The sequence below is a fragment of the Syngnathus scovelli genome, chromosome 15 (genome assembly GCF_024217435.2).
Source record: "Syngnathus scovelli strain Florida chromosome 15, RoL_Ssco_1.2, whole genome shotgun sequence".
In the NCBI taxonomy this organism is placed as follows: domain Eukaryota; kingdom Metazoa; phylum Chordata; class Actinopteri; order Syngnathiformes; family Syngnathidae; genus Syngnathus; species Syngnathus scovelli.
This window is the reverse complement of record NC_090861.1, coordinates 4,452,768-4,479,022: the sequence shown is the minus strand read 5'-3', so window position 1 is coordinate 4,479,022 and position 26,255 is coordinate 4,452,768. Positions and strand designations below refer to the sequence as shown.

The 26,255-nt window shown below is 39.7% G+C and overlaps 5 protein-coding genes across 11 annotated transcripts; 2 read left to right on the top strand and 3 right to left on the bottom strand.

Annotated features, from left to right (window-relative positions):
• Positions 1–122: 122 nt before the first annotated feature.
• Positions 123–9,042, bottom strand: LOC125982674 (uncharacterized). The gene is made up of 20 exons (XM_049743633.2): positions 8,880–9,042; positions 8,556–8,803; positions 8,315–8,463; positions 7,954–8,082; positions 7,699–7,860; positions 7,489–7,624; positions 7,283–7,413; positions 7,032–7,191; positions 6,745–6,848; positions 6,568–6,663; positions 2,522–2,733; positions 2,125–2,378; positions 1,906–2,054; positions 1,720–1,845; positions 1,500–1,661; positions 1,189–1,381; positions 985–1,115; positions 718–880; positions 519–622; positions 123–439 (listed from the first exon to the last, which is right to left on the bottom strand). The coding sequence occupies exons 1-20, from the start codon at positions 8,976–8,978 to the stop codon at positions 336–338; spliced, it is 3,012 nt and encodes a 1,003-aa protein (XP_049599590.2). The 5' UTR covers positions 8,979–9,042; the 3' UTR covers positions 123–335.
• On the bottom strand, positions 3,144–5,915 carry LOC125982671 (collagenase 3-like). Of its 2 annotated transcripts, none has more exons than XM_049743624.1 (10): positions 5,751–5,915; positions 5,275–5,519; positions 5,049–5,197; positions 4,602–4,730; positions 4,369–4,530; positions 4,186–4,309; positions 3,988–4,121; positions 3,758–3,917; positions 3,587–3,687; positions 3,144–3,521 (listed from the first exon to the last, which is right to left on the bottom strand). In XM_049743624.1, exons 1-10 carry the CDS (start codon positions 5,847–5,849, stop codon positions 3,412–3,414), a joined length of 1,413 nt encoding a protein of 470 aa, XP_049599581.1. In that variant the 5' UTR covers positions 5,850–5,915; the 3' UTR covers positions 3,144–3,411. The 2 variants fall into 2 exon arrangements, with proteins under 2 accessions (XP_049599581.1, XP_049599580.1); XM_049743623.2 differs by having other exon boundaries at positions 5,275–5,612; positions 5,751–5,898.
• A 2,402-nt stretch (positions 9,043–11,444) lies between the features above and the next one.
• tpte (transmembrane phosphatase with tensin homology) lies at positions 11,445–15,140 on the top strand. Of its 5 annotated transcripts, none has more exons than XM_049743627.2 (19): positions 11,445–11,624; positions 11,856–11,931; positions 12,092–12,172; positions 12,380–12,427; positions 12,499–12,660; positions 12,817–12,936; positions 13,036–13,135; positions 13,209–13,272; positions 13,344–13,408; positions 13,502–13,562; positions 13,629–13,710; positions 13,867–13,955; positions 14,038–14,099; positions 14,171–14,251; positions 14,315–14,420; positions 14,487–14,584; positions 14,651–14,746; positions 14,847–14,917; positions 14,997–15,140. In XM_049743627.2, the coding sequence occupies exons 2-19, from the start codon at positions 11,885–11,887 to the stop codon at positions 15,097–15,099; spliced, it is 1,536 nt and encodes a 511-aa protein (XP_049599584.1). In that variant the 5' UTR covers positions 11,445–11,624; positions 11,856–11,884; the 3' UTR covers positions 15,100–15,140. The 5 variants fall into 5 exon arrangements, with proteins under 5 accessions (XP_049599584.1, XP_049599583.1, XP_049599582.1 ...); XM_049743626.2 differs by having other exon boundaries at positions 11,847–11,931; XM_049743625.2 differs by having other exon boundaries at positions 11,445–11,690; positions 11,847–11,931.
• Positions 15,141–15,210: 70 nt separating this feature from the next.
• On the bottom strand, positions 15,211–18,586 carry smpd1 (sphingomyelin phosphodiesterase 1). The gene is made up of 9 exons (XM_049743616.1): positions 18,420–18,586; positions 18,061–18,299; positions 17,516–17,836; positions 16,868–17,148; positions 16,631–16,804; positions 16,343–16,514; positions 16,183–16,259; positions 15,956–16,101; positions 15,211–15,897 (listed from the first exon to the last, which is right to left on the bottom strand). The coding sequence occupies exons 2-9, from the start codon at positions 18,271–18,273 to the stop codon at positions 15,506–15,508; spliced, it is 1,776 nt and encodes a 591-aa protein (XP_049599573.1). The 5' UTR covers positions 18,274–18,299; positions 18,420–18,586; the 3' UTR covers positions 15,211–15,505.
• Positions 18,587–19,072: 486 nt separating this feature from the next.
• Positions 19,073–25,906, top strand: nectin1a (nectin cell adhesion molecule 1a). 2 transcript variants are annotated; one of them, XM_049743634.2, is made up of 10 exons: positions 19,073–19,499; positions 23,264–23,376; positions 23,439–23,697; positions 23,794–23,911; positions 23,997–24,178; positions 24,269–24,386; positions 24,457–24,608; positions 24,670–24,802; positions 24,909–24,972; positions 25,049–25,906. In XM_049743634.2, the coding sequence occupies exons 1-10, from the start codon at positions 19,448–19,450 to the stop codon at positions 25,364–25,366; spliced, it is 1,509 nt and encodes a 502-aa protein (XP_049599591.1). In that variant the 5' UTR covers positions 19,073–19,447; the 3' UTR covers positions 25,367–25,906. The 2 variants fall into 2 exon arrangements, with proteins under 2 accessions (XP_049599591.1, XP_049599592.1); XM_049743635.2 differs by having other exon boundaries at positions 25,025–25,168.
• Positions 25,907–26,255: the final 349 nt, after the last annotated feature.

The following is a 26,255-nucleotide window of genomic DNA, read 5'->3' as shown; positions in this document are numbered from 1 at the left end:
ACACACACACGCACACACACCCATTGTTGAATTGCGTGGATAAAGAATCAATGACAGAGAAACATTTATTTACAGATATTTTATTGTTAGTGTAATAAAACATAACAAAAATACATAAGAAATACATTTCTTATTTGTCATTTATTTCCAAAGCAATTAAAGATGACATAATGCTAGTTCTGCCATTATGCGGCATTATTTTAGCCCATGCCGATAACCACTATCTGATTATATTTTTCTACGAAAGCTAAATCCCTTATAATCTACTTGATAAGAATTGGTATCAACCATTGATTGATATTCAATGCTCAATAATGGAAGACTTGGCTGACGGTTCAGTCACAGTCCATCCAGTCACTGCTCATCAGGGTGCGAATGGCTCTTCTTCTGATATAATTGTATTGTGTCTGCCTGGATCCGTACGAAAAGAACAGGTATCCTGCAAAATGGGGTGTCTTATTTGCATACACCCAGACAGCATAATGTTGAAGTGAAAATTATCTTTAAAAATGACCTACCTCTGTACTCAAAAGCAGCATCAACTCTGTATCCAATCCCCGGGAGCTCTGTGCGAATCGATTTCGGGTTCTGGCGATCCATTCGGCCTCTCCGTTCGTTGTAGCTATACAGTAGACATATAACAATCGACTTTCTTCATAAATGCTCCGATTGTGTATATATGCATACTGTATGTTCAAATCTATTTAATTTACTCACCTATAATATTTGTTGTTTACAAAAAAGAGGGTTCTTCCCACAAAAGGAATGTGGACGGCAGCGTCTACTTTGGTGACGGATGCAGGCAAGCCAAAGTCGGTGAGAGGTTTGGGATAGCCAGGTAAGAGCCATTTGTTTCGTAAGACTTTCCAGTAGCGGTTCCCTTTGTCATAAAAACATTACGTTAATATGTTGTAATTCCTTCTTCATATTTAATTTCTAGATTTTTATCAACATTTTATATCATTTGCTCCAACTCATTTGTACCTTCAATCAAAATAACTGTGCTGCGTATCTTGTACTCATAAGCAGCATCAACTTTGTCGATTCCAGAAAAGACAGAATTGATTCTTTTTGTAGTGACACCATCCCAGTTGCTGCTCCTCTTCCAAAAATGGCTTTAAAATAAATAGAATATTTCTCATATGAGTTGATCTTGATGTTTGTGTGTGTCAGGTGTTTAATACTTACGTGCCCTTGAAGAAATAAAGATGACCCTGTATGGAAGTTGCAGCATCAAACATGAGATTGCGGCTACACCTGTCAGGTTCTTGTTCAGGTTCTTGCGTAGGCTCTGGCTCTGGCTCTGGCTCTGGCTCTGGCTCAGGTTGTGGTTGTGGTTTTGGTTCCGGGTTACTTGTCGGTTTAGTTGATGCTCTGACTCCTAGAGAAATTACAACTTTTGATTTATATTGCACCGTACACATGTCTAAAATATATTTAACATAAATGCAAATGAAAAAAAACGTTATTTTATGGTTGACATGACGCCAAACACTCACCGTACAATTCCTGCACTCCCTGTCGGTCATCATCTGGGAGCACATAGCCGTCGGTGTTAACGAACTGGTAGGTGGGGAACATTAGGGCCGATCGAACTTTAGAGTGGGACAATCCGAGTGCATGTCCAAACTCATGTGCCGCCACCAAGAACAGGTTGACCCCTGTAAACAATAGAAATTAACATGATTGGTATTTTGAATGACTAATTGTTTGCCGTACCTGATGATGTAAGACTCCAGGTTTCATCTTCATCAAAATGGGTGTCGCCTCCTCGGCCCCCACCAGGGGAAAAGGCATGAGCCAACACTCCACCCTCCCCGTCAAAAGGTGCAAAATCTCCATGATCTGGTTTAGACAGAAACACAAGTGTGATATCGGGTATGCAAATGTTAGGCTAGCACTTACCATGAGCCTTGAACTTGATCATTATGTCTGCAGTGCCCGTTTGAATCTGCTTGAAATCCAACGGAACCACGTCACTGTAGATCTGAAGAGCCTTGGCAAGTGTGGCATCCACAAAACTTTGACTCAAGTCCGGTGTATATTCAGTGATCCTAGTAACAATCGACAAACACTTAATTATAATCCTAGACGATTAAATTACCGCATAAAAAAATGGCTAACCTCCATGTGAGAATGTTCTTGTTCCACTTTGGTTGCCCATCAAAATGGCCATACTTGAATACATTCAAGTCGGTGAAACCACACCGAGGTTGTGACATCACTTCCATAGTGTTGGTGTCCAACTGTCCTGTCACCTCCAGGCCGAAAAAGTCTTGCATCGCTTTCAAAGTGTCTGTGAAGGAATCGAGACCGGCACGATATGTCTCGCTACCAGTGGTGACTCCAACTTCGGAGAAATATTGAGAAAGGTAATCCTAGACAAAACAAACAATAATAAAAAAAAAAAAAGACATTTTATTTGAACTCAATGCATTTTTAGGTCAAATAAAGTGTGTTACAGAATTACAATATATTATCACATTTGATTTTCTCTTATAAATTGATTGACGGTGTTTACCTGAGCTTTAGCGAGATCTTCTTCTCCGGTTAGGAGGGTCGGCACAGCTCGGCTGAGAGCTACCGCCGTTAACATCAACACAGCTTTGACAACTGATGGGCCTTCCATAATTATTATCCTCCTGCACATAAAGTGCATGCAAAAATTCTTCTTGTGCTCTTCACACTTGTAATGCCCTTGGTTATTTCCTGAACTAGTGTTTGGGATATCAGGTTAAGAGCAGAAGAAGATGCAAGACTGGGCAGTGAAACATTCCAGTGATTGTCTGAACAGGCCCTTTTGCAAGAGCTTTGGATTAGATATTTTAGTTTGTATCTTTGGAAAGACATTTTAACATGCGGTTAATTGTTTGACAAGCTTGTGCTTGTAATGGGAACATCATGGAGAGAGTTGTGTTTTGGAACAGGCTAACGTCTGTGTTAGCTTTGTAGCTAGCTTAACTGTCTGTACGCATTCTAAAGTGTTTTTTCTTACAACTAATGTAAGTTTACTACTTTGTAAATATAATTCTGACACGTATTCAGTTCATGTTGGAACACACGTTTGACTTCCTGTACATCCTTTTAGGGTTTTAGTACCTCAAAAGTATTTGCAACAAGTGACCTGAAAATTAAGACTCCTATACAAGTAATAATTTTTTTTATTCATACAGTATATTAATGCAATCAGTACAAAACAAAAAGGTTAAATGAAACAATATAGTAATACTTTATTATTTATGCATTCGCAAAAGAACTACAAACTACGAGTTTTCACCTTCAACATGGGCCAGACGATCGACCAACACATCTTCACTCACAATGAGAAGAAACAAGAGTTGTGACAGGACAACTTAGTATTAATTCTGAACCTTTTCTGACAACTTACGATAAACTCGGGGTCAAACAGGTCTAGAAGTTACTGCAATGTAAGAAGTAGCTGTTTCTCAGTACACGAAACAATCGTCCCGTGGCCAAGTTGTACTCAAACATGTAAGGTCCACTGTAGATGTAGGTAAAACCTGAAAAACACGTTTAACCTTAGTCATCCATCCAAACATCCGTGAGGAAAATCCCTTTGACTCACCTCTGTATTGAAACGCTGCCGTCACTTTGCTAAGACCAGAAAAGGTCTGATCAATCCGTTTGGGGAATCCACTGTCCACACTTTTTCTGGCTTCATCAAAACTAAACAATAAAAGTAGAAAGGGTGACTAGAAGTTCATAATGTTTTGTTGAGAAAATGTTTCTGAATCACCTGTAGTAATAACTGTCCACAAAAAACAGAGTCTTTCTCGATTGGACATCGTAGAAAGCTGCATCGATTTTTCTCACAGTTCTGGGCAGACCAAATGTAGTCAGTTGTTGGGGATAACCACGAACCAGATTGTAGCCGGAGAAAGCCCAGACTTGTTGATCTACAAGCAGAAAAGATATTAGCTGTACCTGAATAATGTCTCGAAGCTGCTGCTCCAAAATAAAATCTACCTTTGAAGATATAAACTCTGTCTGAATGTTGGTTTTCGTAAGCACCGTCGATATTGACTGGAGCACTGGGCCAAAAGTTTCTGATCCGACTCTGCTGAGGTGACCTGCTCTGAGCGTATCTTCGCCAGAAGAAGCTGAAAGCCATTTATAAGCAATATTTATAGTTTGCCAATCTGTTATCCTGTTATTCAGTGATACCTGTCTTTAAAGAAAAGCATTTCTCCTCGCAAGGATGCCACGGCATCGAGCACCATGGTTGAGTCACAAGCATCGGGAGTTGGGGGGGGTAGAGGTGCTGGCTGAGAAGTATCTGTGTTCGGTCCTGGAGATAAAATATCAATGATTCTCTATGGTTTGTCGGAGGATCCTGTTGATACACACCATATAAACTTTGGATCCCTTTGACATCATCGCGGGGCAGGACAAAAGTGTCGGGATTTCTATACGAGTACGTGGGGTACATGAGGGCGCCCGGGTCATCAGAATGAGTTAAACCCAGGGAGTGACCAAACTCATGGGCTGCTACCATGAAAAGGACATATCCTGTAGCAAAATCCACAAAATTAGAAGACAATTCCAAAGCCCTACGAGTCTTCAATGAAAATACACCTCACCAGAATTTGATCGGAAGGTGAAGGTCTCATCCTCGTCAAAGTGAGCATCTCCGCCAATGCCGGACGATGGGGCGAAGGCGTGGGCCAGTGTTCCGTCACGGCCGTCAAATGGGTAATAATCACCATGAGCTGAAAATAACATCAGATTGGATTATTCCCATACCAGCTGTAGAAAAATCCTCAGTGAATCAGTATGAGAACAAAGGTGCCATCTAGTGGTTAACTAATAGAATGCAGCAAGCTAAGTTTGAAGTGCAAAACGTAGAACACAATTTTTGCACATTACTGAAATTAATAATTGAAAAATCAAATCATTGTCCATACTATATCTTTAAAAAAGTATTTAAGATGAGCAATCATTTTTGATAACATAAAAATATGACACATTAGCATAGTGACACAAGAAAGCCATTTCAAATTGCAATAGAAGTGTCGATTATTACTCACACCGGCGACCAAATGAAATCATGATGTCTGCCGTGCCGCTGTGCAATCTAGTGAATTTAAGCGGAGTAACTTTGGCCCAAACGTTCAACGCTTTTTCAATGGAATCATCCACTTCTGATCGTGACATGTCTGGTGTGTAGTTTTCAATCCTGCAGATTGAAAAAAAATACACACCATGGACAACATTGTAACCTGTCACTGTCATTCTATTAAAACATTCATCTACCTGTATGTCAGACTTTTTGTCTGCCACTTGAGGTTATTTCCAAAAGTGGAGAAACTGGCCAAGTCATTATCTGGCACGCCACAGCGAGGCTTCTTCATCATCTCTAAGGTTTCAGCATCCAGCGTTCCTGTGATTTGTAAACCAAAGAATCTTTGCATTTCACTAAGCCTCTTGCTGAGTTGACTGATCCCACGTCTAGAAGGTCCGCTTTCCTCTGTTAAATTGAAGAATGATTTCAGGTAACCCTGCAAAAAAAAAAAGAAGACAAAATATAAATTTAGAAACATAAAAATGGCTTGCATGTGAATAAAAATAAATAAGAATGATTTCAGGTAACCCTGCAAAAAAAAAAAAGACAAAATATAAATTTATAAACATAAAAATGGCTTGCATGTGAATAAAAATAAATGAATAAATAAATAAATTAAGTAAATAAATAAATAAATTTAAAACAATTTAAAAAAAGCAAAATTTACCTCTGCCAAACTTTCATCTTGACCTGTAATTTCTGCTACTGGAAGACAGAAAACTGCAAGTGCCAGGTTTAGTACAATGTAAAAGATGAAGTAGCTCATGTTTCCTCTGTGATTGTGTTTTCTTGCCCCTGTACTGAAGGTAGCTGTTTTATAGGATCCGATTTTGGGGAGGGGAAGGGGGGGGGGGGGGAGTTGCGCAACACTCATCATGACTCAGTCATGAACAACAACAAGATTCGTCATCAAATAAAAAGTATGATGATATCAGTAAATGGAAAATTATATATATCTGCAAAATAAAATTTGGTGATAAAAACACAAATCCTCTCTCATCAACATTCATATGTGCCTTTGGCATGTTGGGTCTTGCAACATTTTTCTCTAATTACTTCCGAGTTGGCTCTGGATGTGTGCTCATAAAACAAAATATTTTTTTTTTCAAGGGGGATAAACAAAAAGCCCAACAGAATGTGCAAGCATTATCATTTTGTTGCAAATAAATTCATTGCTGTTTTTATTTTTAATGACTTATCCGATTCTAAAAACATAGACAAACTGTAGCAATGGATTCTTAAGTGCTAAAAATGAGCTGATAACAAATGAATCTCAAGAATTTTATTTCTTCTTATTTTGTCACAGTCAACATAAAAAGAACAAACGTGATACAACTTGAAACATAATAATAATATTGGCATAATAAAATAAGAATAGTTCAAGAAATTATGAACCAATTAGAGTAAGCTAAATAAATTTACATTCGTGCCCACTCATTTTGATTCTCTATTTCTTCACACAAAGATGATTTAGAAGGGAATGCAGGGCAAGAAGTAGTTGTTTCCCAACAAACGGAAAAACGTTCCGCTGCTCAGCCTGTACTCAAACATATAAGGGCCACTGTAGATATAAGTAAAACCTGAAAAACACAGATGCCTCATTTTATTTTCTTTATCGAGGTAAACATTTTTTAATTCTACTCAATTGATTATTCACTCACCATTGGACTGAACAGCTGCTGTCACTCTCCCGGTTAAGCCAGAAAAGGTCTCATCAACACTTTTGGGGAATCCATCGTCCATTTTCTTACTGAATTCATCATAGCTTTTGGGAAGAAAAAAAAGAATTAGACTGATTTGTAAACAGTCACTTCCTACTACCGTATTTTCTGGGTAATAAGGCACACCTAAAAACCTAGAATTTTCTCAAACGCCGACAGTGCGCCTTATAGTCCGGTGCGCCTTATAGTCCGGAAAATACGGTAATTGATGGATCGTTAAAACAAACCTGTAGTAAGAGCTGCCAACAAAAAATAGTGTCTTTCTTGATTCCACGTCATAAAGAGCTGCGTCGATTTTTTTCACTGTTGAGGGCAGACCGAACTTTGTTATTGCCTTAGGATATCCTTGAACAAGATCGTAACCCCGGAAAGCCCAAACTTGACGACCTGCAGCAAGAAAATTCTTTTAGTGGATGCACGGTGGAGATGATAGAAAAAACTAGCCCAAAGTGAGCCTGACCTAAAAATCATATTTTACCTTTAAAAAGAAAAACATTCCCTGACTCTTGGCTTTCATAAGCAGCATCGATTCTCTCGGGGGCATTGGGCCATAGGTTTGTAATATACGTTTGTTGAGGTGTTGTCTGAGGATACACTCGCCACATGAACCTGAAACCACACAAAAAATTAACCACATTATATTTTTGTGATTTTATAATTTTTTTTTTTCAATTCCTGTCATACCTGTCTTTGAAAAAGAGCATTTCCCCTCGTAGGGTGGCCACAGCGTCCAGCACCATGTTTGAGTCGCAAGCATTAGGAGTTGTGGGGGGTTCAGGATCTTTTCCATCGGTATCTGGGTCCGTATCAGGATTGGGACCTAGAGATGAAATATGCCGTGATGATGATTTTCATAAATATATTCGACTCCTTGACGTAGCTCGCTATGCTTACCGTAAAGAGACTGGATGCCGTTGATATCATCTTGAGGTAGACGAAAGTCGGAAGGCTTTGTGTAGGAGTATATGGGGTACATGAGGGCACCGGGGTCATTAGAATGAGTTAATCCCAATGAGTGACCAAACTCATGGGCTGCTACCAGGAAGAGAACGTATCCTGCACAACAGCAAAAAAAATCAGCCTTTAGCATATTCCAAGTTTTTTTTTTTTTTTTTTTAGAATGAACATGGACAGTACAAATGAACTCACCAGAGTATGAACGAAAGGTGAAGGTCTCATCGTCATCAAAGTGAGCATCACCTCCAATGCCAGGACCCGGAGCAAAGGCATGGGCCAGAGTTCCATCGGGGCCGTCAAAGGGGTAAAAATCACCGTGTGCTGAAAATAACAATATTTACATCAGAGGTGACGCATTTCCTGATTAGGAAAAAAATGGGAAATAGCTTTAACATCATTCCTGCACTAACTTGCCACCAGCTATTTTTGTTGAGTGATACGGTAGGTTACGTAACACTGTGTAATTTGTGTTTTCGGATTCTTTCAAAACTCAAGTGTCACTCAAATATTCACGGGCCTTATAATGGTAGTCATCAACACAAACTGTACTTACACAGGCGACCAAAGGAGATCATGATGTCCGCTGTGCCACTGTAGATTCTCGTGAATCTCAGAGGAGTAACTTTGGCCCAAACATCCAGCGCTCTTTCTATGGAGTCATCAACTTCTGACTGGGACATGTCGGGTGTGTAGTTTTCGATCCTGTGGATTGGCAAAAAGAATATTTTTTATTATATTATATTATATTATATTATATTATATTATATTATATTATATTATTGAAAATCATTTACCTGTATGTCAAACTATTTGTCTGCCACTTGAAGTTGGGTCCAAAAGTAGCGAAACGGGAAACCTTTTCGTCAGGAACGCCGCAGCGGGGCTTTTTCATCATTTCCATGGTGTCAGCATCAAGCGTCCCTGTGATTTGTAAACCGAAGAATTTCTGCATGTCACTCAGCTTTTTGTTGATTTGACTGAAGCCACGTCGGAGTGATGGGCCACTCTCGTCCTTTAGGTCATAGAATTTTTTAAGGTAGTTCTGTAAAAGAAGACAATTTATAATATTATAATTTTATATGTCAACTCAAATGGGAGAAATGAAAATAAAAACTTACCTCTGCAAAGATTTCATCTCGGGCTGTCAAATGCAACACAGGTCCGCAGTAAACTACAGCTGCTAGGCTTAGTAAAATATACACGTTAAGAGAATTCATTTTTCCTCTATTTCACCTGTGTTTCTGTGCTCAATGCAGGTCTTATATAGTCTAAATGTCTCCAGGTTGAGAAACCTCCTGTTTTCCTTATATGCATGAAGGGGAAGTTGTGGTTTGATTACTCACCAACTTCAAAGTTTTCCATAACAACTCTGTAAGTGTGGTGTGACAAATTATACCGAGGCAAATTAACATTAAAACATTGTGGTATTCTAATGACTGTAACATAATGAAACAAAATAAAAAAAGTATATAGATTAATACATTAAAAAAATTATTTAACAGCAGTATATATAAATGTGTATAAAATATATATATATATATATTCCTTATGCATGTTACATTAATATTTTTTTCCTTATGCATGTTACATTACATTTTTAACATTTGATAAATACTAATTACTTTTTAAATGACATTATGAAAATTATAGCAGAAAAAAAAACTTTTTGTATCCTGTACACATTATATGGATATAAGGGCATCTTCAAATTTATCAAAGAATAAAATATTTATTTATTAAAGGATGTTATTCCTTGAATTAAAAGTTTCAATTGTAGCATAAACAGCTGTATGACTAAAAGACATCAACAACTGAAAATTGGCGTGAGAAAATACCATTATTGCAACATTCTTACTACATACAAATAAAACATTTAGCCACTCCCTTGGCATTTCCACATTATAGTTTGCAATGGTACACTTCAGTCATTGCCAAATATGACATCATCATTATGACAAACATGCAGGCACATGCTCTGGGACATTTCTTTTTATGGCTTTTGTTCACCTTAAGCTCTGATTCCATACAAAGTCCAGTATTGCACAAGTAGATTTACTGGAAATAACATTTAGTTGGGGTGGCGTTAAATGTGAATGGAAGTCTGCGTAAATTAAAGGGAGACACATTTTTATATCACCATAACACCACTGCTAAATCTTGTTAAATCTTCAAAACAGTTAAAAAACTAGCTGAGAGTGAATTTACAGCATCTCTACTCACAAATATTAAATTAACTTGTAACTAGTGAAATAACTTGCATACACTTGAAATTGTCACTATCTCAGAAAACTGTGGGAAAAAAAACAATGATGCATTTATGACTGTGTGGGAAATAGATATTGGCTAAAATGCATTTCTATGCAATTCAGAATATGAAAGACCGGACGAGGAAGATGACGTAAATGCTGATGAATGACAGCAGCACCTAAGTAATGCTGATCACGTCATCGTCCTAAGATAAGATGCAATAAGCATTGCATGTAAATATTGTGCACGATGAACACAGAAAAATTAGTTTGGGTTCTGTATTTTATAATGGGTGATTGAAATTAATATCAACTTCAATGGGAAATAAAACCAGTTTAAATTGATCAAGATGAATCAGCTACGAATCTACGCAAGATGACCACAAACCAACACCTCAGACACACAGGAAATGCATCAATTCTAGTTTCGTCAATTCCAAAAGGGAACTAGTATGATTCAACAATTACAGAATTTATAATGTATAAACAAGCCACAAATGGGCACACAATCAAAATCAGGCTTTGTAAAAAAACAAAAAAAGTCAATAAGTCATAATAAATTCAGAATTCGACTGAAATGATCACAAATAATTGAAAGTAACAAATAAACGATAACAATTAAATAAACCAAACATAAAAGGAACAAAAAAATTCTACAGGTAATAAGAAAATAAATACGAAGAGAATTAAGGCCAGTGAAGAAGAAGAAAAAGGGGGGTGACAAGATTCTGACTTTTTTTCTCAAAATTCTGACTTTAAAATAAGAATTCCAACTTTAAAGTCAGAATTCTGATTTTAAAGTGAGAATTCTCATCGTGTTCCAGTGAAGGGGGCCTTCGCCAATTTCATCGCCAGACATCTACGTCACTTCAAAAACATGTTAGAGTGGTATAAATTTGAGATATTTGACTCTGGCGCCCTCATGTGGCGTATTACTGAAATACAAGTGTGATGTTTGGATGTGTTTAAACCAGTGCAAGAAACAACCCTCAGTTTCCACTTAATTTTTAATAAATATAAAATTGGAGTATAATTGTGTCTTGTAATTGATATTGGTTATGTTTAGGGTTAAAATTAGGGTTAAGATAAGTGGTTGGGATAAAAATCAATTAAGCAGAACTGATGGAATAAAAGTTATGCTTGCGAAGAGTTCCTGGAGGTCCGACAAAAGTCAAGCTGACCTCCCGGATTCTCACTTTAAAGTCAGAACTTTAAAGTAGGAATTCTCACTTTAAAGTCGGAATTCTGAGAAAAAAAAGTCAGAATCCTGTCACCTCCCTTTTTTTTCTTCATTGGCCCTAATCCTCTTCTGTCAATAAACAATATCAAAACAATCCTTTTTTTTTTTTTTTTTGAGTAGTAATGAAAAGCAGATGTGGCAAAGAGGAGGAGGAGAAGGAGGTGGCTTAACTTCTGCAACAGCAAGAAGGGAAGGAGAAAAAAAAAATCATCCAGGAAGTCCCAAGCACAAAAAACCGCTACGTGAGCACAAAAAAAAAGGATGAGTGAATGAGTGGAACAGAAAGCATCCGTTTGACCTTTGAACCGTCTTCCTTTTAGTCCACAACGAGTCACAAGACCGATTCCCGGTGATTCTCCCGAATGCCAATGCCAACGGTAAGCAAGGAGACACTTGAACGTCCTAAGGAGAGGAACAAAACGGATTTGCACGTGTCTTGCATGGTTTGTGCGCTTTTTTTCCCCCCTTCACTGCTAATTAACCTCATTAACAACTTTCTTGCGCTCTTTTCACTTGCGCAATTTTTTGCGCGTTTTTCTGCACCTACTCTGCACATTTATTTGTAAATATCTTTGCACGCTGATCTTTGCTTCATCTAGAAATTTCAGGTTCACAGCAATACAACTTTCTTAACGTCATGAACACGGTCCACTTCAACCCGGGTTCGGATTCAGGTTTAAATGGGTGAGGATTTAAAAAAAAAAAAAAAAAAAAACAAGCACGCTCAAAACACATGACTTCCTTTGGGAAAAGATTAACCTTGAATGTGCATGTTTATTTTTACTGCATGGTTTAATGTTTGAACTCTTTTACGCTGCTTATTTTTCATTTTTATGACTTTTAGAAGTGTGGCAAGAATGGATGATGCCAAAGTGGAGATTGACAACGGGCAGGATAATGTTGTGGAACCAGACACTATGTTCCAGTGAGTAAATTATATTTAATTAAAATAGATTTTTTTGGGGGAAAATATGCTCGTTATTAATTAGACTGTCTGCCTCACAGTTCAGAGATTCTGGGTTTGAGACCCTCTCATGCTTGAGCTAGCTAGTTAGATTTAAAAAAAAAAAAAAAATCTCAAGAATAGCACTCATTGAAATGACAATAAAATATATTTTATCTTATTTTCCAGCAATATCCGGAAGAAAATTGCCCCCTTTGTTATGTCCTTTGGATTCCGGTTAGTATCTTAATTTCCAAAATAATACCGTCTTATCGTGAAAGATAATGTTTGATATTATCTCCACTCAGTGTTTTTGGGGTGGTACTGATCCTTGTTGACATTGTGCTGGTCATCGTGGACATTTCCCTCCCAGCCAGGAGTAGAGAAGTTGGAAATTCTCTGGAGACCGTCTCGCTTATCATCTCCTTCTTCTTCCTGGCTGATGTTCTCCTCAGGGTCTACGTGGAAGGGTAAACTATTTCCAGTGCTGTGATTGGTTGTTAAAGAGGAAGCAATGAAGGAGGAAGTTGGGCCGGAAATGAAAAGGCCTGCAGGGAAAGGACTCCCAGGATGTTTTGTTTTGAAATGGACGTTTAATTGCGACATTATCGTGTGTGTTTTTTAAGATTCAAAGTTTACTTTGCTTCCAAGCTGAACATCATTGACGCCTGTGTTGTGGTGGTCACGTTGGTGGTCACCATGAGCTACACCTTCACTGACCTCTCTGGAACCAGTCTCATTCCCAGGTACTCATTAGTACCAATATTTTTTTTTTTTTTTTAGATCACAGAATAGAATTAAATATGGGAAAAAAATATATTAATCACTCCAATTTTCCTCCACAGGGTGGTTTCCTTTTTGCGATTCTTGAGAATTATCATCCTGGTGAGGCTGTTCAGGCTGGCAGCTCAGAAGAAAGAACTGGAGAAGGTCACGAGGAGGATGGTAATGAAATAATATATAATTAAAACTCGAATAAAATTAAAAGGAGTCATCAACCTCTGTTGATTCTTTTCAGGTGTCTGAGAACAAACGGCGCTACCAGAAGGACGGCTTTGACTTGGATCTCACTTATGTCACGGGTAGAAATAGCATAGCTTGATGGTAGCCTGTTGATGTTTTTTTTTTTCATTTTTGATTCCTTTATGTCCAGATCGCGTTATCGCCATGTCTTTCCCATCATCTGGGAAGCAGTCCTTCTACAGGAACCCAATCAAGGTATTATTATCAACAATTATTGCCGTTTTATTTACCAAAAGAGTCGAAAAACTAACTTTTTGACACTGATTGTCCTGTCCTGTTTGCTTCCAGGAGGTGGCTCGGTTCCTCGACACAAAACACGAAGGCCATTACAAAGTTTACAACCTTTGCAGTAAGTCAACTTTTAACAAATGGTTCTAATAATAAGGTCAATACAAGTTTTGTTTGTTTTTGGCAGGTGAGAAAGGCTACGACCCCAAGTTTTTCCATTATCGGGTAGAACGAGTGTTCATCGACGACCACAATGTCCCTTCTTTAGAGTGAGTTTCTCAAGTTTGACATCAAATTAAGCTTGTATTTATTTATTTAGAAATTTTCAGCAGTGAAAAATTCAAATAAAAATTCTTTTATTTTATTTTATTTTTTAAAATTTATTTATTTTATTATTTTTCATGTACAATGAACACGTGTTTCAGAGACATGCTAAAGTACACCGCTAGTGTGAGGGAGTGGATGTCAGCTGATCCCCAGAACGTCATCGCTATTCATTGCAAAGGCGGGAAAGGTGGTGATTCATTTTTTTTTTTTTTTTTACTGGCAACCATTTTTTTTTACTAGACGTGTGTTGATTTTGGCTGTACCGCTAGGTCGTACTGGTACTCTGGTGTGCACGTGGCTTATTGACAGTGACCAGTTTGAAAGTGCACAGGTGAGACGGTCTTACAACAGGTAAGGGTCTTCATCCAATGATAGCTTTTATTTTATATTTTTCCAAAATAGGACAGTCTGGAGTATTTTGGGGAGAGAAGGACGGATAAAAGTCGAAGCTCTAAGTTTCAAGGAGTGGAGACTCCTTCTCAGGTTGGAAACTGCTCCACTGTCTTTGCTCAAGAATTTCTAGTTTGAATTCTATTTTTCATACAGAGCAGGTACGTGGGCTACTACGAGATCATGAAGACTAAATTCAACAGACAGCTTCCTCCTCCCAAGAGCCTCAGGATTAAGAGCATCCGGATTCACTCCATAGCAGGTGCAACCACATAATTCATGGAGATTTTTTGAGAAGTAAAAATGACACGGCTGTTCTTGACGTTAGGTGTGGGCAGAGGTAACGGAAGCGACTTGAAGGTGAAGATAATAGTCAGAAAAGAGCTGGTTTTTCAGTGTGTGTGTGCCACACAGGAGAACTGCACAGTAAGTCAGAAGAGGGATCACTTACGCCGTGGCTGAGGGACTCACTTGTGGCTGTTTGGTTTTGAGGTGTTTCCCGACGTGGGCGGAAATGCAGCGGTCATCAGTTTCCAGAATGGACCTGAGGTTCAAGGAGATGTCAAAGTCATGTTTGAGTCCAGCGCTGTGAGTGATTTTCTATTTTCGGATTCGAACTAGAAATTGATCATCACAATGAAATGAATAAATTATGTCTGATATTTAAAACTCTTTCTCACCTTCTCAGGGTATTCCGAAGGGATATGAAGATGTTCCCTTCTACTTTTGGTTCAATACCTCCTTCATATCAGATAACAAGTACAAACATCTCAAGAACATTTTTGATCTGTTTTTTTTTTTTGTAAAAGTGGCTTACTGGTGTCTGATGTCTCCGCAGGTTGTTTCTACCCAGAGAGGAACTGGACAATCCTCACAAACCTAAAATGTGGGATTTGTACAAGGAGGACTTTGGCATCACCATGTCCTTTTTGGACATCTAGTTATTGTACAGTTCTTGTAATAAAAATGCTCTTTAAATGGATGGGTTATACGAAGTTCTTTTTTTTTTTTTTTTTTTAAACAATCAGTAGATAAAGACAATTAGCAAAAAATTGTATTCAAATATCTACATATTTTATTCACAATTTATACAGAATCAAAAAGCTACATCATGCAAACGTACCTTGTGCGTATCAATTTGAATACAGCACTATTTTTATACATTACAATTGTTAACATATTTGAATTTGATTCCATTAAAGTGCAGACAGTAGACAACTTCAGGGATTGATTGTGACCTGCATCTCAAGTAACCGGAAGACATTCTTAGCTGGAAATTAAAAAATAAAATAAAATAAAGCATGGGAAGACAGGCAACAAAGTGTTCCTCACTTCACCTGCTTTTACCTAACACAGACTTTTCCTCACTTTGACACCATTAATAAAATCACAATGCTGCAGCAAGTCGTTCCTGCCGCTTTTCAAAAAGCACAAGATGCCAGTTTTGCACGTCTCCTCGCACGGCACGGAAACGTGCCCCTTATGTCGGAAGTACCAGAATTTCCGGAAGAGGCGGTCGTCCCCGAAGAAGCCCCGCACCAGCCCGTCCAAGTCGGAGGGGAAAAGGCTGGACAGCCCGTAAGCCTCCGTGGCGCGGTACAGCAGAGTCCACTTGGGGTTCTCTTGGGGCTCTCCCAATTTGTAGTTAGCCTCAGTCAAGTTGAGGATATAGGTCTCGTGGTCCAGAACCATCCTGGAACTGCTTTGGTAGTTTCCATCGACGTAGTAGACACGATAACCTGGAAAGATGATCAATTGATGAGTTCCACTAAGGGATGGAAGGTGTGACGTGCTTACCTGGATTTAAATTAATATAGGTGGTCACACTGGGAGAAATGAACGCAACGCCCAGTGGACGATTCAAGGTCTTCTCGTCGTAAAACATCTGGAACTCATCGAAGTGTGTGTGTCCAAAAAACTGACCCGTGATGGTACTTTCATATCTGGAAAAAAAGTGTGTTGCAAAATGATGCCATCAGAAATCACAATTAGATTGCTCAAATTTGTTTTTAAATTGAATATACCTGTTGATAATATGATAGTAGTTCCAACTCCAGCTTCCCAAACACAAACCAGGTGGAATATGACCAATGATATGAACCTGCCAAAAATTACAGTCATAAAGGAACATGCAAAGCAACAACTTTGGCCTCATTAAAAAGCTCTTTCTAATTTCCTGCTCACCTTCTCCCCCTTGTCTTCGCTCGCCTGAAGAACATGAACCAGCCACTGGAGCTGGTTGGCAGGGTCGGTGGAGTTCACCATGAGCCAGAAGTTCTCCCGAGCGCAGAAGTTCATATTGAGGGACACCAGTCTCAAACCCGGCTGGATCTCAGTTGTGTAAAATCCTCCGTATCTGCAATCACATGACATTTTGTAATGCTAGAACTGAAAATAGATTTAAGGGAAGCTAAGTTGATCTAACTAACAAGCTCCACCCATTCCCCAATCTCATGTTCAAATGTGGCCTACCTGAGCGACTTCAACGTCTGCTTCGGCAGCCATTTTGACCACTCGTCAGCCATGGTGTCATATAACCAGGCGGCGGATCTGTTGCCGTGAACGAAAGGAGGTGGGAAGCTGTTCACCGGTGTGCTCTCGTGATTTCCAATAGCAGGGTAGACCGTCACATTCGGCCCGAGGTGTCTAAAAAAAGAGAACCAGATTATTAAAACCGATCCAACTACAATGCCCCATCAGTTTTCTTACTTCTGTATGAGCCTGGTGATGACAGTAAGTGCAGAAAGTTGCTGTTTCCTAGTTTGTGACCAGACGTTGTGGGCCGGTATATCTCCCGTCCAGTAGACCCAGTCCCAGGGTCCGGACCTGGCTATATTTTCTAAGAGGTTTCCCACCGTCCTTAGCGGGAGGTCACACTTGCTATATGTTCCCCAGTAGCCCGCTTCCCTGCGTCGCCACTTGGGGGCGTCGGAGTCATTACGGCAGCAGAGGGGCTCCTTGCAGTCGGCTGCACTACCGGTCACGTATTCCTGTCATTGAATATAGCACAGGTGTCAAACTCAAGGCCCGGGGGGCCAGATACGGCCCGCCACATCATTTTATGTGGCCCACGAAGACAAATTGTGCATCAAATTCGTGTGTCATTACTAGAATTGCAAATTGTCTTCACTTATTTTTTTAAATATTTGACCAGTTTTTACTCGTCTGATTTGAAAACGAGTTATTTGTCAGTTTGTTTTGTAGCTTTTACTGTATATAATATGAGGTGCTCATACATTTATTTGGGTTGACAGTCATAATGGCCCTCCGAAAGAAGCTATGACCACCACTGGAATATAGGCAATAACTATCAAATCCTCCCACCACCACCACCAAAAAAAAAAAAAAAAGGCTTACCCTGTCCCAGTGGATGTCTGTGAGAAACAGAACCCTGCTCTTCGGCGATCCGGGTTTCGGCGGGACAGGTGGTTTTACAGGAGGCTTGGGGTCCTTGGGCAAGGTAACGTTCCATGAGGCGTAGATGTCAAACTTGCCGCAAGGGGGGCCCAACAGCAGGCCGCACGCCTCCGACGGCCACAGCAGGGACTCCTGCAAGGCCCGGATGAAGTCGTCCCGGAAAAGCTCGGTTATTTCACGACACACTTGCTCATCGGCCAGGTGGAGGCGGACGCAGGCCTTGCCAACGGCGCGGGCCACTCGCTCTTCGTTTAGGTCACTCTGGAAAAAAATATGTTTTATTTCAAAACATAACAAAAACATCATGAAATCACAAACGACAAAAAATATAAACTATTGCTTCATGTTGTCCTTTGAACATTCCTTACAGATATAAGATAGGGAGAAAAGTCAAAGGTCATCAGGAAAAAATCTATACTCTATATTATCAATAATCAGTAGTTGCAACAATTTCTTCCCAAAAATTATGCAGTGTGAATCCTGACCAGGAGAGCCACATCCAGAATGGTGAAGATGACGTGACACGCGCGGCAGGAGATGCTGGTCCAGTTGAATTTGAACATTGGCAGACGCTCCATTACAAGATTTGGCTGACCCGAGATCAGTGTCGGGTTACAGGGGACCTCCAAAGGTAACACGAGCAGCAGCGCGCAGGTTAGCAGCCCCAAGCGGAGCTGCGGCAAGGGGAACTGTGTCATTGCGCTCGGGGAAGACTTTCTACTTCCTGGCGTGGACCAAAACACAAAACACGAAGAGTGGCTTTCATGGAGGAAGTTTAAATGTGATGATCACTTTTGCGGATAGTGGCCCAAAGCAGATTCATGCAGAGAGAGCAAACCTTTACCTGAAGCGGATGCAGACGAGATCTTCGTCGTAGTCTTCAACTCGGCAATGACTTTCAAAATGAAGCGTCGCGGGGAGAGGAAGAAAGTTGTTCCTCCTCAGCTGCTTGCAGCGACTCAGCCGAGTACCGCCGACCGACTCTCTAAAGGAAGTTAGTCAGCTGATTGGTCATGTGACTTACACGCAACTCATGATGTTGCGTTTCGTCAAGGTGCAACGCTTTAAACGTTTCATATTTATATTTATTTTCTAAAACAAATCCTACTTGACGCCTTTTGCATTTAATACTCGTGTTGCTGACCATATTTATTCATCCACAGTAATGTATCGCGTTCTACATGTTTACAATGTACGCCCTCTAGCGGTTACAATCGCTATTACATCCTTTATTGTCAACGTGTGACTATATAGACTAAATATTTTGACTTTTAAAAATGGCAATAAAATAAATGTTATTGTAAATTTTGTAAATTGTATTGTATATTAAAAAGTGTGGTGCTGCTTAACCCTATTTGACTGGGCTTTGGCGACATCTTGTGGCAATTTAGGGAGTTACAGAATAAAGTGTTGAACGGGCAGGATTTCATTTCATTGGAAACTGTAGTTCCGCCCAGTATAATTGTTTCTTCCCTTTCGTTTTTTTTTTTTTTTTTTTTTTCTAGGAGGGGGGGGGGGCTGACGCATGATGGTGACCTGTCCTGTCAGCCCCCCTGGGCAGTGACAGATAGCTGTCGGTGGGGACTGGGGGAAGGCTATCTGAGAAATAATCTGGCCACGCGTTAAGCTTCTTTATCCCCGCCGAGCCAAGCCGACTGCTGCGCCTCCGGTTCACGGACAAATCACAACACGAGCGGGAGAAAGAGGCAATCAAATCTCATGGTGGGAGTTTAACAAATTTCCATCTTCAGAGGTCTTTGAAAAGAAGCCTTGAGTGGAGAGTTAGAAGCAGAAAAAGTCGCCGCTGAGGCAGACCATAAAGTCCATACAGGGAACTGAACCAAGAGGGAAACTGGCAAAGTTGTTTTGGGCATGGAACATAAGAAACTTTGGATATTCTTGATAACTATTTACGTCTTGACAGGTGAGCTTTTTCATTTTTACCTTAAATAACAGACTGTTATTTTGGAAATTCAAATTTTGCATCATAAATGTGGATCAGAACTTAGTGGAATACATATTATCAAAGTCAAAAGCTGACTTTGATTTTGACTTTGATAATATGTATTCCACTAAGTTCTGATCCACATTTATGATGCAAAATTTGAATTTCCAAAATAACAGTCTGTGGATCATAGCCATTCCATTTCTGATATTGGATCCTCTTTGACTGTCTACATGTTCCTAATCTGGGCATGTAGATGTTGGTTGATGCTCAGTATCAGTTAAATAGGCAAACTGGGGAACTCATGAGGTGTGACGACAGAGAAACAAGCATCCTATAATCAATAATAATTTTCAATAATAATTTTCTTCCTATTTATATTGTTCTCCTGGTTCCCTGTCACAATACGTCACTGGCATAGATTGATAAACAAAGATACATTATTTATCATAATAATTTTAACACCAATATCTTGAAATTATTTAATATTTGGTTGAGCGACACTGTTCCACTGAATTTAAAACCTAGTGTCAGACATGTGGCGGCATCCACCAAAAAAGTAGGGTAGCGTGGGTGGGCCTGGTTATGTAATGACAATAGCAGCAGCATACGGATGCTGCTGACATCTGCTTTGATTTTTTTTTTTTTTTTTTTACTCAGTCGCTGATAAAGCTCTCTCCATGCCAGCTGAGCTGTAATTTGCTGGTGCGTTTACATGTGCACGTCAGTGTGTGTGTGTGTCATGTGTTGAAGGACAGGGATTAGAGTTCCTCACGGAGGGTGAGAGAAACAAGATAGCAACCAAATCCCAGACGACGATCTTCACCTGCTAGGTGCATGCTCATTCCCTGCACTTTTTTGTTTTGCAATCATTTGCTTGTGCAAGTGCACTCAAATTTCAATATAATCCACTGTTGGATCACCCAGACTAAAATAATCCAGCCCAGCCCCTTCTTGTCCTTTTCCTAACCCCCTTTATGTAGCTTTGCTAGCCCATTTTTATGATTGACGAGTGAGCCAATTTCCTGCTTTTCCTCCTCCGACATCCTCCACTGACATTTTGTAATCATTGTGGCACCTCATTTCTTGACTTTCTGCGTTCATGTCCCCAAACAGCAGTAAGAGTCATGCTAATCCTGTGAGCTGGCCTCGCTGAACACGGGCCAAGTACACACTCCACACCGCCACACAGATTACATGCAAACATGCACACGGGCACTCGCAAACAATGCCAGATTAAATAATATGTTGCGATTTATAAAAAAAAAAAAAAAAAGTAACCTACATTTCAATCAGTTAAAATGAGAGCATACAAGGGATGTAATTTAGCAGAGTGGATGTCTTTTCATTTTTGCAATATATGATACTCGCAATCTGTTGCTTTTAGAGATAAAAAAGGAAATCACATAATATGGCGGTCAATGTCACAAATTAACCGTAGGATTTAGTTTGATGTGTGTGTCTGCTTGTGTTTATGTGTCATTTTGCGTTTGATAGTATTCATCGTGCGTTGGGTAGTAAATTCCACACAAACACAGTGTGTTGATCCACAATCAATCACAGATTGGATGGCGCAGAGATTAAAGAGTTAATCTGTCCTCATTTTGTTTTCTCTTTCATTTTTTTCTTTTTTTAATGCCAGTATTTTTAAAAAATATCTAAATCTCTTTCAAAATACTGATTGAGTAACCAAGCATCACATATATGTATATATATACATATATATATATATATTTTTTTTTTTTTGCTCAGAAGGCCCCCAGTTCCATCTGAAGAAAAGTATTTTAAAAGTATTTTAAAAAAACACAAAATCTCTTTCAAAATACTGATTGAGTAACCAAGCATCGCATTATATATTTTTTTAATTATTATTTATTAATTAATGAATTTATTTTTTGCTCAGAAGGCCCCAGTTCCATCTGAAGAAAATGATTTTTTTTAAAATTAATCTTATGGGAGTCAGTATTTCTCCTCTCACTTTTTCAAAACTTTTCCACTGTGCATTCATGAAGTATCTTTTATGTTTCAAGGTATTATCAATAACTGGGAGCTGTGCAATTTGGATTTTCCCAAGTGTAAAGTGACCCCTCCCTTGTCTTATACAGTAACAATGCATGTCTGTCTCAAATTACATATACATTGTCACAGATTGAGTGCAATGTGAAAATTGAGTTTGTGCTTAAAGGTTAAATTAAAGGTTTGGTGCTTTTTTATATGCAACAGCTTGTGTGAATGTGTATCTAGCTAAACTGGACTCATTTAATAGGCCTCGTTCCATGTGTGTCGCACTTGTAAAACAACATTGCCATTGTTGTGTTAAATTCCCATGCTGCTGCTGTTTTTAGGTCATTGTGGCTCATGAGGTCATTTCCCATCCTCTCAAACTATGGAAGAATGAATGAATGGGCCGTAGGATACTCGTGACGTGGGCTGTGTGTGTGAGAGGACCAAAGAAGCTCTTAATCTGAACATCTAATCAGTACAACAATTTTCTTTGTGTGTACGTGGGTGATCACTAATGCATAAGGAGCCATTGTCCCTAATTTTTTGGTTTGTCATTCAGTATTCAGTCTCATGAGAAAGTCATTTTATATTTCAGTGAATGCATAAATTCACATCATACAAATGCATTTGAATATTCCTAAAATCTAATCTAACCCTATCGATAATCTATTCCCACGGATTGTTTTTAATTATGTATAGTCCACTTTAAGATGAGAACGCGCATGACTGAGGTTTAACATACAATATTTGCATGACAATGTGAGATGAACACATGCACGTGTTTAGTGGATTAGACAAATGTAAAATAATGTAAGCAAACTGATGTAATATTCTATTGTGGTTTAATAAGAGGGCGGAGCTTATAGTGTGTCTGCAGTTTCTGCCTGGGGTGTTTCTTATTGGCGTGTCAGAAATCAGAGCAAAACACTCATGTAGGCTACACGTCAATAAGCCTCCATTAATATGATGGAAATATGAAACTAGCATTTCTGACCTGAGAATATGTGGCTGTTATTTGAAAGTACAGATTGTCTCATTGATCAGCTCAGATTGTTTTGTCGTAAAATGAATTACCATATTTGGGACCTTTTATGATTGGATGAAAACAAAAGATAAACAGTTTGATATTACCATATGTGTTTGTTATGTGTGTGCATGAGAATTGGGTCAGCCATTGTTTGGAGCATTTTTGTTCAATATTCCGCTAGGTTGTATTAAAAAAATTATGTATTATAAAAACTACGTGCAATAACTATTTATTATTTACTTTCTGTACAAACCTTATTCATGTTAATACATATACCCACATTGAAAATACTGTAAATAAGATTTTTAACCTTCATTCTTAGACTTATACTGTAAATAACTTTTCACTTTTATTCTCAGACTTCCTTTTACACTTTTTTAAATGTTGTAATGTTTGCACTAGGAAGGGAGCAGCTCAACTAAGTTATAAAATGACTCACACTCACTCTTAGTGTGTGTCTGGCCATGCAACACATGTGAGGTGGAGTGGGGGGGAGGCAATTGAGTGGATTTGTTCTAGAAGATTAGTCAAGTAGTGGGGACAGTACTTCACAAATCGTGCTTATTTATACTTTACTGTAATCCATGCAACCTCTGACCTAAGGTCCCTTCCCTTTGACATAACGTGTGCTGATCACGGAAATCCTTTTTACACATTGTCTGGATGTATTGCGTGTATGTGCTTGAAATGTACACAAATTCTTGTGTTTTAGGAGTGAATGGGCAAAGTGTAGAAATGGATGATGGGAAGTCGGGCTACCTGGGTTCCAAAGTGGATCTCCGATGTCGCTTCATCAACAGCTCGCCGCCTGTCAAAATTTCACAGGTACTTAAATTGGTAGTAATGTCATTTTTAATTCACTCAATATTCACATTGTATCACATCAGGTGACATGGCAGAAACTGGTAAACGGCACCAAGCAGAACATGGCCATCGCTAACCCGTCCCTCGGGGTATCCGTGGCCCCGCCCTATAAGGACCGTGTCACCTTCAAGAACGGCGCCGTGAGGCGTCGGACTCCCAACCTAGAAGACACCACCATCACCTTCTCCTCATTGCGTATGTCTGACGAAGCCACCTACATTTGTGAATACACCACCTTCCCTGCAGGCAACAGGGAGAACAAGGTCAACCTGACTGTATATGGTAAGAAGGTCCTAGATGTTAGTAAGTTAGGTCCTAGAAAGTTATCAATTAATAGTCCGACATTCCTTCTATGTATTTGATCTTATTATTGTTTAGTTCGTCCGACCACCCAAATGAGTCTGTCCACGCCCACATTGGTGGCTCGTGCATCCAACCTAAAGACCCCAGTGGCGACGTGCGTCTCTGCCAATGGAAAACCACCCGGTGTCATCAAGTGTGTGTTCATTAAAGCGGAATTTTATCATAATTAGCACTAGCTAGCTAGCTAGCTAACGCTGGTACGCTTCTCCTGTCGGCAGGTGGGAGACGAGGGTGCCGGGTGAGGTGACCACCCGCGAGTACAGAAACTCAGACGGGACCTTCACAGTTCAGAGCGACTACATTCTGGTGCCCAGTAGGGAAACACACAAGGAGACCCTTACTTGTGTCACCTCCTACAACGAGGAAGTATTCACAGACAGCGTCACCCTCGATATTCAGTGTAAGTAAAATTTTGTGGCTTGTGCTTCATTTTGTTCCTCCAGTCTTTTCTAGTCGTACATATTGATCATCCTCATTGTGTGAACTCCAGATGAACCCGATGTCCTGGTGGACGGCTACGATGGAAACTGGTATCTAAACAGAGAGAACGTTCAACTGAGCTGCCAAGCTGACGCCAACCCGGCCGTCTCCCTCTACCAGTGGAAGCTGTGAGAAAGAGGATTGAAAAACATCCCAGTAAATCTTTCCCATATTAATTCCTGTCTGTGTTTCCTTCAGGATCAACGGCTCCATGCCGAGCAGTGCTGAGATAAGAGACAACGTTCTGATATTTAAAGGACCCGTTACGTACGATTTGCAGGGTACTTACGTTTGCGATGCCACAAACAGCATCGGGACCCGATCGGGCTTCGTGGAGGTCAGCGTTATAGGTAGGAGACCATGAGATCTCAAGATCCAGAGTCCATCTTGATACATCTGGTTTCTTTTCAGACAAGCCGCTACCACAGATAGCGACCGGTGATGTCATTAGCGTGGTGGCCTTATTGTTAGCAGCGGGCGTGCTGATGGGAATCACCGTTACAGTGCTGGTCCTCAAGATCAGAAGTAGAAAGGACGATACCTCGTATGTACCGTCCATACTTTTTGGGATTGACCGATCTTAAATGTCCAATAAAGACAATTCAAGTAAGGCACTGATTATGCCGTTTCCTGTCTTTCCTTCTGATCAGAGACGACTCTCCATCGAGGAAACTGTCCCAGCCGATACGTAAAAGACCCGCAGAAGATATTCAGGTACACCTTTTGGTCACAACATTAGCTCATTCATTGCCAACCTTTGAACTAGCATTGCTCCTAACCCTTTCCACAGCATTCGGGGCGTTTCTACGAGGAACTTCCCAACACAGCGGACTACGTGAGCTACAGACTAGCATGTAATAAGGAGGACTACCCAGAGCCCTACTCCCCCCCCATTAACCCCCCGCTGTCCTTCCTGCCCCAACATCCCTACCATTCTCCACAAGCTACCAACACGACTACGGGCAGTAGCAGCACCAGCTCGTCCAAGAACACATTTTCTCCACCTTCGCACTCCTCCGCTATTTTTAAGTACCCCTCAGTGCCGGGCCTGTCCCCCCCTCCCCCGGGGGTGGGGGCGTATACGTTCCCCAAAGAGCAGTACGTCTGAACCTGATCTCAAACAGAACGACAAACTTTTCCCTTGAGGAGGATGGAAAACTCGACTCGGACTACATGGCGTCTGCTACACTTGGGGGGAAGCGATGCAGCTTTCGGACTTTTTATTTGGCAACACATTTTCTTCCCTTGTGACACATATTTTATTTAATTATGTTTTTTTTAAGGGAGTATTCTCTCAGACAAATTATTTATTTTATACCTGGGCATGACGGAATCTTTTAATCTGGCTAACCAGTTTACCATCCTCTTCTTTTTGTAAGAAAAGAAAAAACACACATGGAAATAAAGTCAAATAAATATGTTTCATAATTTAATAATCACTGTCTCTATCCTGCACTGTAAACACTGATCCCTGATACCTCACCTTTATTTCCTGATTGTGTTTGTATTTTGACATTTTTATTGACAGAGATTTCTCTCTTTTTTGACATTTATAGAAAAAAAAATGTGTTTATGTGTTTTAGTATTCATTGACACTGGTTGTTGGATGAATTTTGAGTATTTCAATAAAAAATGAGCAAGAGGCTTATATCAGTGGTGTTAGTAATTTCTCACAAATCATAAATGCGCGAATCCTTATTCTCACTTTATAGTAGTCGGCTTTTTTTTTTTTTTTTTTAGTTGAGCCTTTTTACAATGAATGTAGTCATTGCCAAGTGTCCGAAACTGATCAGTGGCCTACATTCATTCGAGGGCCACATCTCACCTTACCTGCTTCCACTTATTAGTCCCCTCCCACTCCTCTCTTGTTCTCCTTCAACTCACACCGCGATCCTTCAGGATCATTCTTCACGACAAGATTACAAGGTTGAAACAAAAGAACAATCGTGGCTGCTATAAAAAAAAAAAATCGAGCCTAATCCAAATCTCATCAATTG

Bases quoted from the DNA above. Each gene is read 5' to 3' on its own strand.
- LOC125982674 (XM_049743633.2), bottom strand. From the start codon at position 8,978: ATGAATTCTCTTAACGTGTATATTTTACTAAGCCTAGCAGCTGTAGTT. The intron at 8,464-8,555 runs GTAAATGATTTT...GCCAATCCACAG, and splicing joins ACAAATAGTTTGACATACAG to GATCGAAAACTACACACCCG. The intron at 7,192-7,282 runs GTAAAATATGAT...TTCTTGCTGCAG, and splicing joins GAATGTTTTTCTTTTTAAAG to GTCGTCAAGTTTGGGCTTTC.
- smpd1 (XM_049743616.1), bottom strand. From the start codon at position 18,273: ATGACACAGTTCCCCTTGCCGCAGCTCCGCTTGGGGCTGCTAACCTGC. The intron at 16,260-16,342 runs GTGAGCAGGAAA...AATTTTTGGCAG, and splicing joins GCGAAGACAAGGGGGAGAAG to GTTCATATCATTGGTCATAT. The intron at 16,102-16,182 runs GTATATTCAATT...CTTTTTTTCCAG, and splicing joins TACTATCATATTATCAACAG to ATATGAAAGTACCATCACGG.
- LOC125982671 (XM_049743623.2), bottom strand. From the start codon at position 5,849: ATGAGCTACTTCATCTTTTACATTGTACTAAACCTGGCACTTGCAGTT. The intron at 5,613-5,750 runs GTAAATTTTGCT...TTTTTTTTGCAG, and splicing joins AAGATGAAAGTTTGGCAGAG to GGTTACCTGAAATCATTCTT. The intron at 4,122-4,185 runs GTATCACTGAAT...AATGGCTTTCAG, and splicing joins ATGCTTTTCTTTAAAGACAG to CTTCTTCTGGCGAAGATACG.
- nectin1a (XM_049743634.2), top strand. From the start codon at position 19,448: ATGGAACATAAGAAACTTTGGATATTCTTGATAACTATTTACGTCTTG. The intron at 24,803-24,908 runs GTATGTACCGTC...CCTTCTGATCAG, and splicing joins AGTAGAAAGGACGATACCTC to AGACGACTCTCCATCGAGGA. The intron at 24,973-25,048 runs GTACACCTTTTG...CCCTTTCCACAG, and splicing joins GACCCGCAGAAGATATTCAG to CATTCGGGGCGTTTCTACGA.
- tpte (XM_049743627.2), top strand. From the start codon at position 11,885: ATGAACACGGTCCACTTCAACCCGGGTTCGGATTCAGGTTTAAATGG. The intron at 13,409-13,501 runs GTATTATTATCA...GTTTGCTTCCAG, and splicing joins TCTACAGGAACCCAATCAAG to GAGGTGGCTCGGTTCCTCGA. The intron at 13,711-13,866 runs GTGAGTTTCTCA...CACGTGTTTCAG, and splicing joins CACAATGTCCCTTCTTTAGA to AGACATGCTAAAGTACACCG.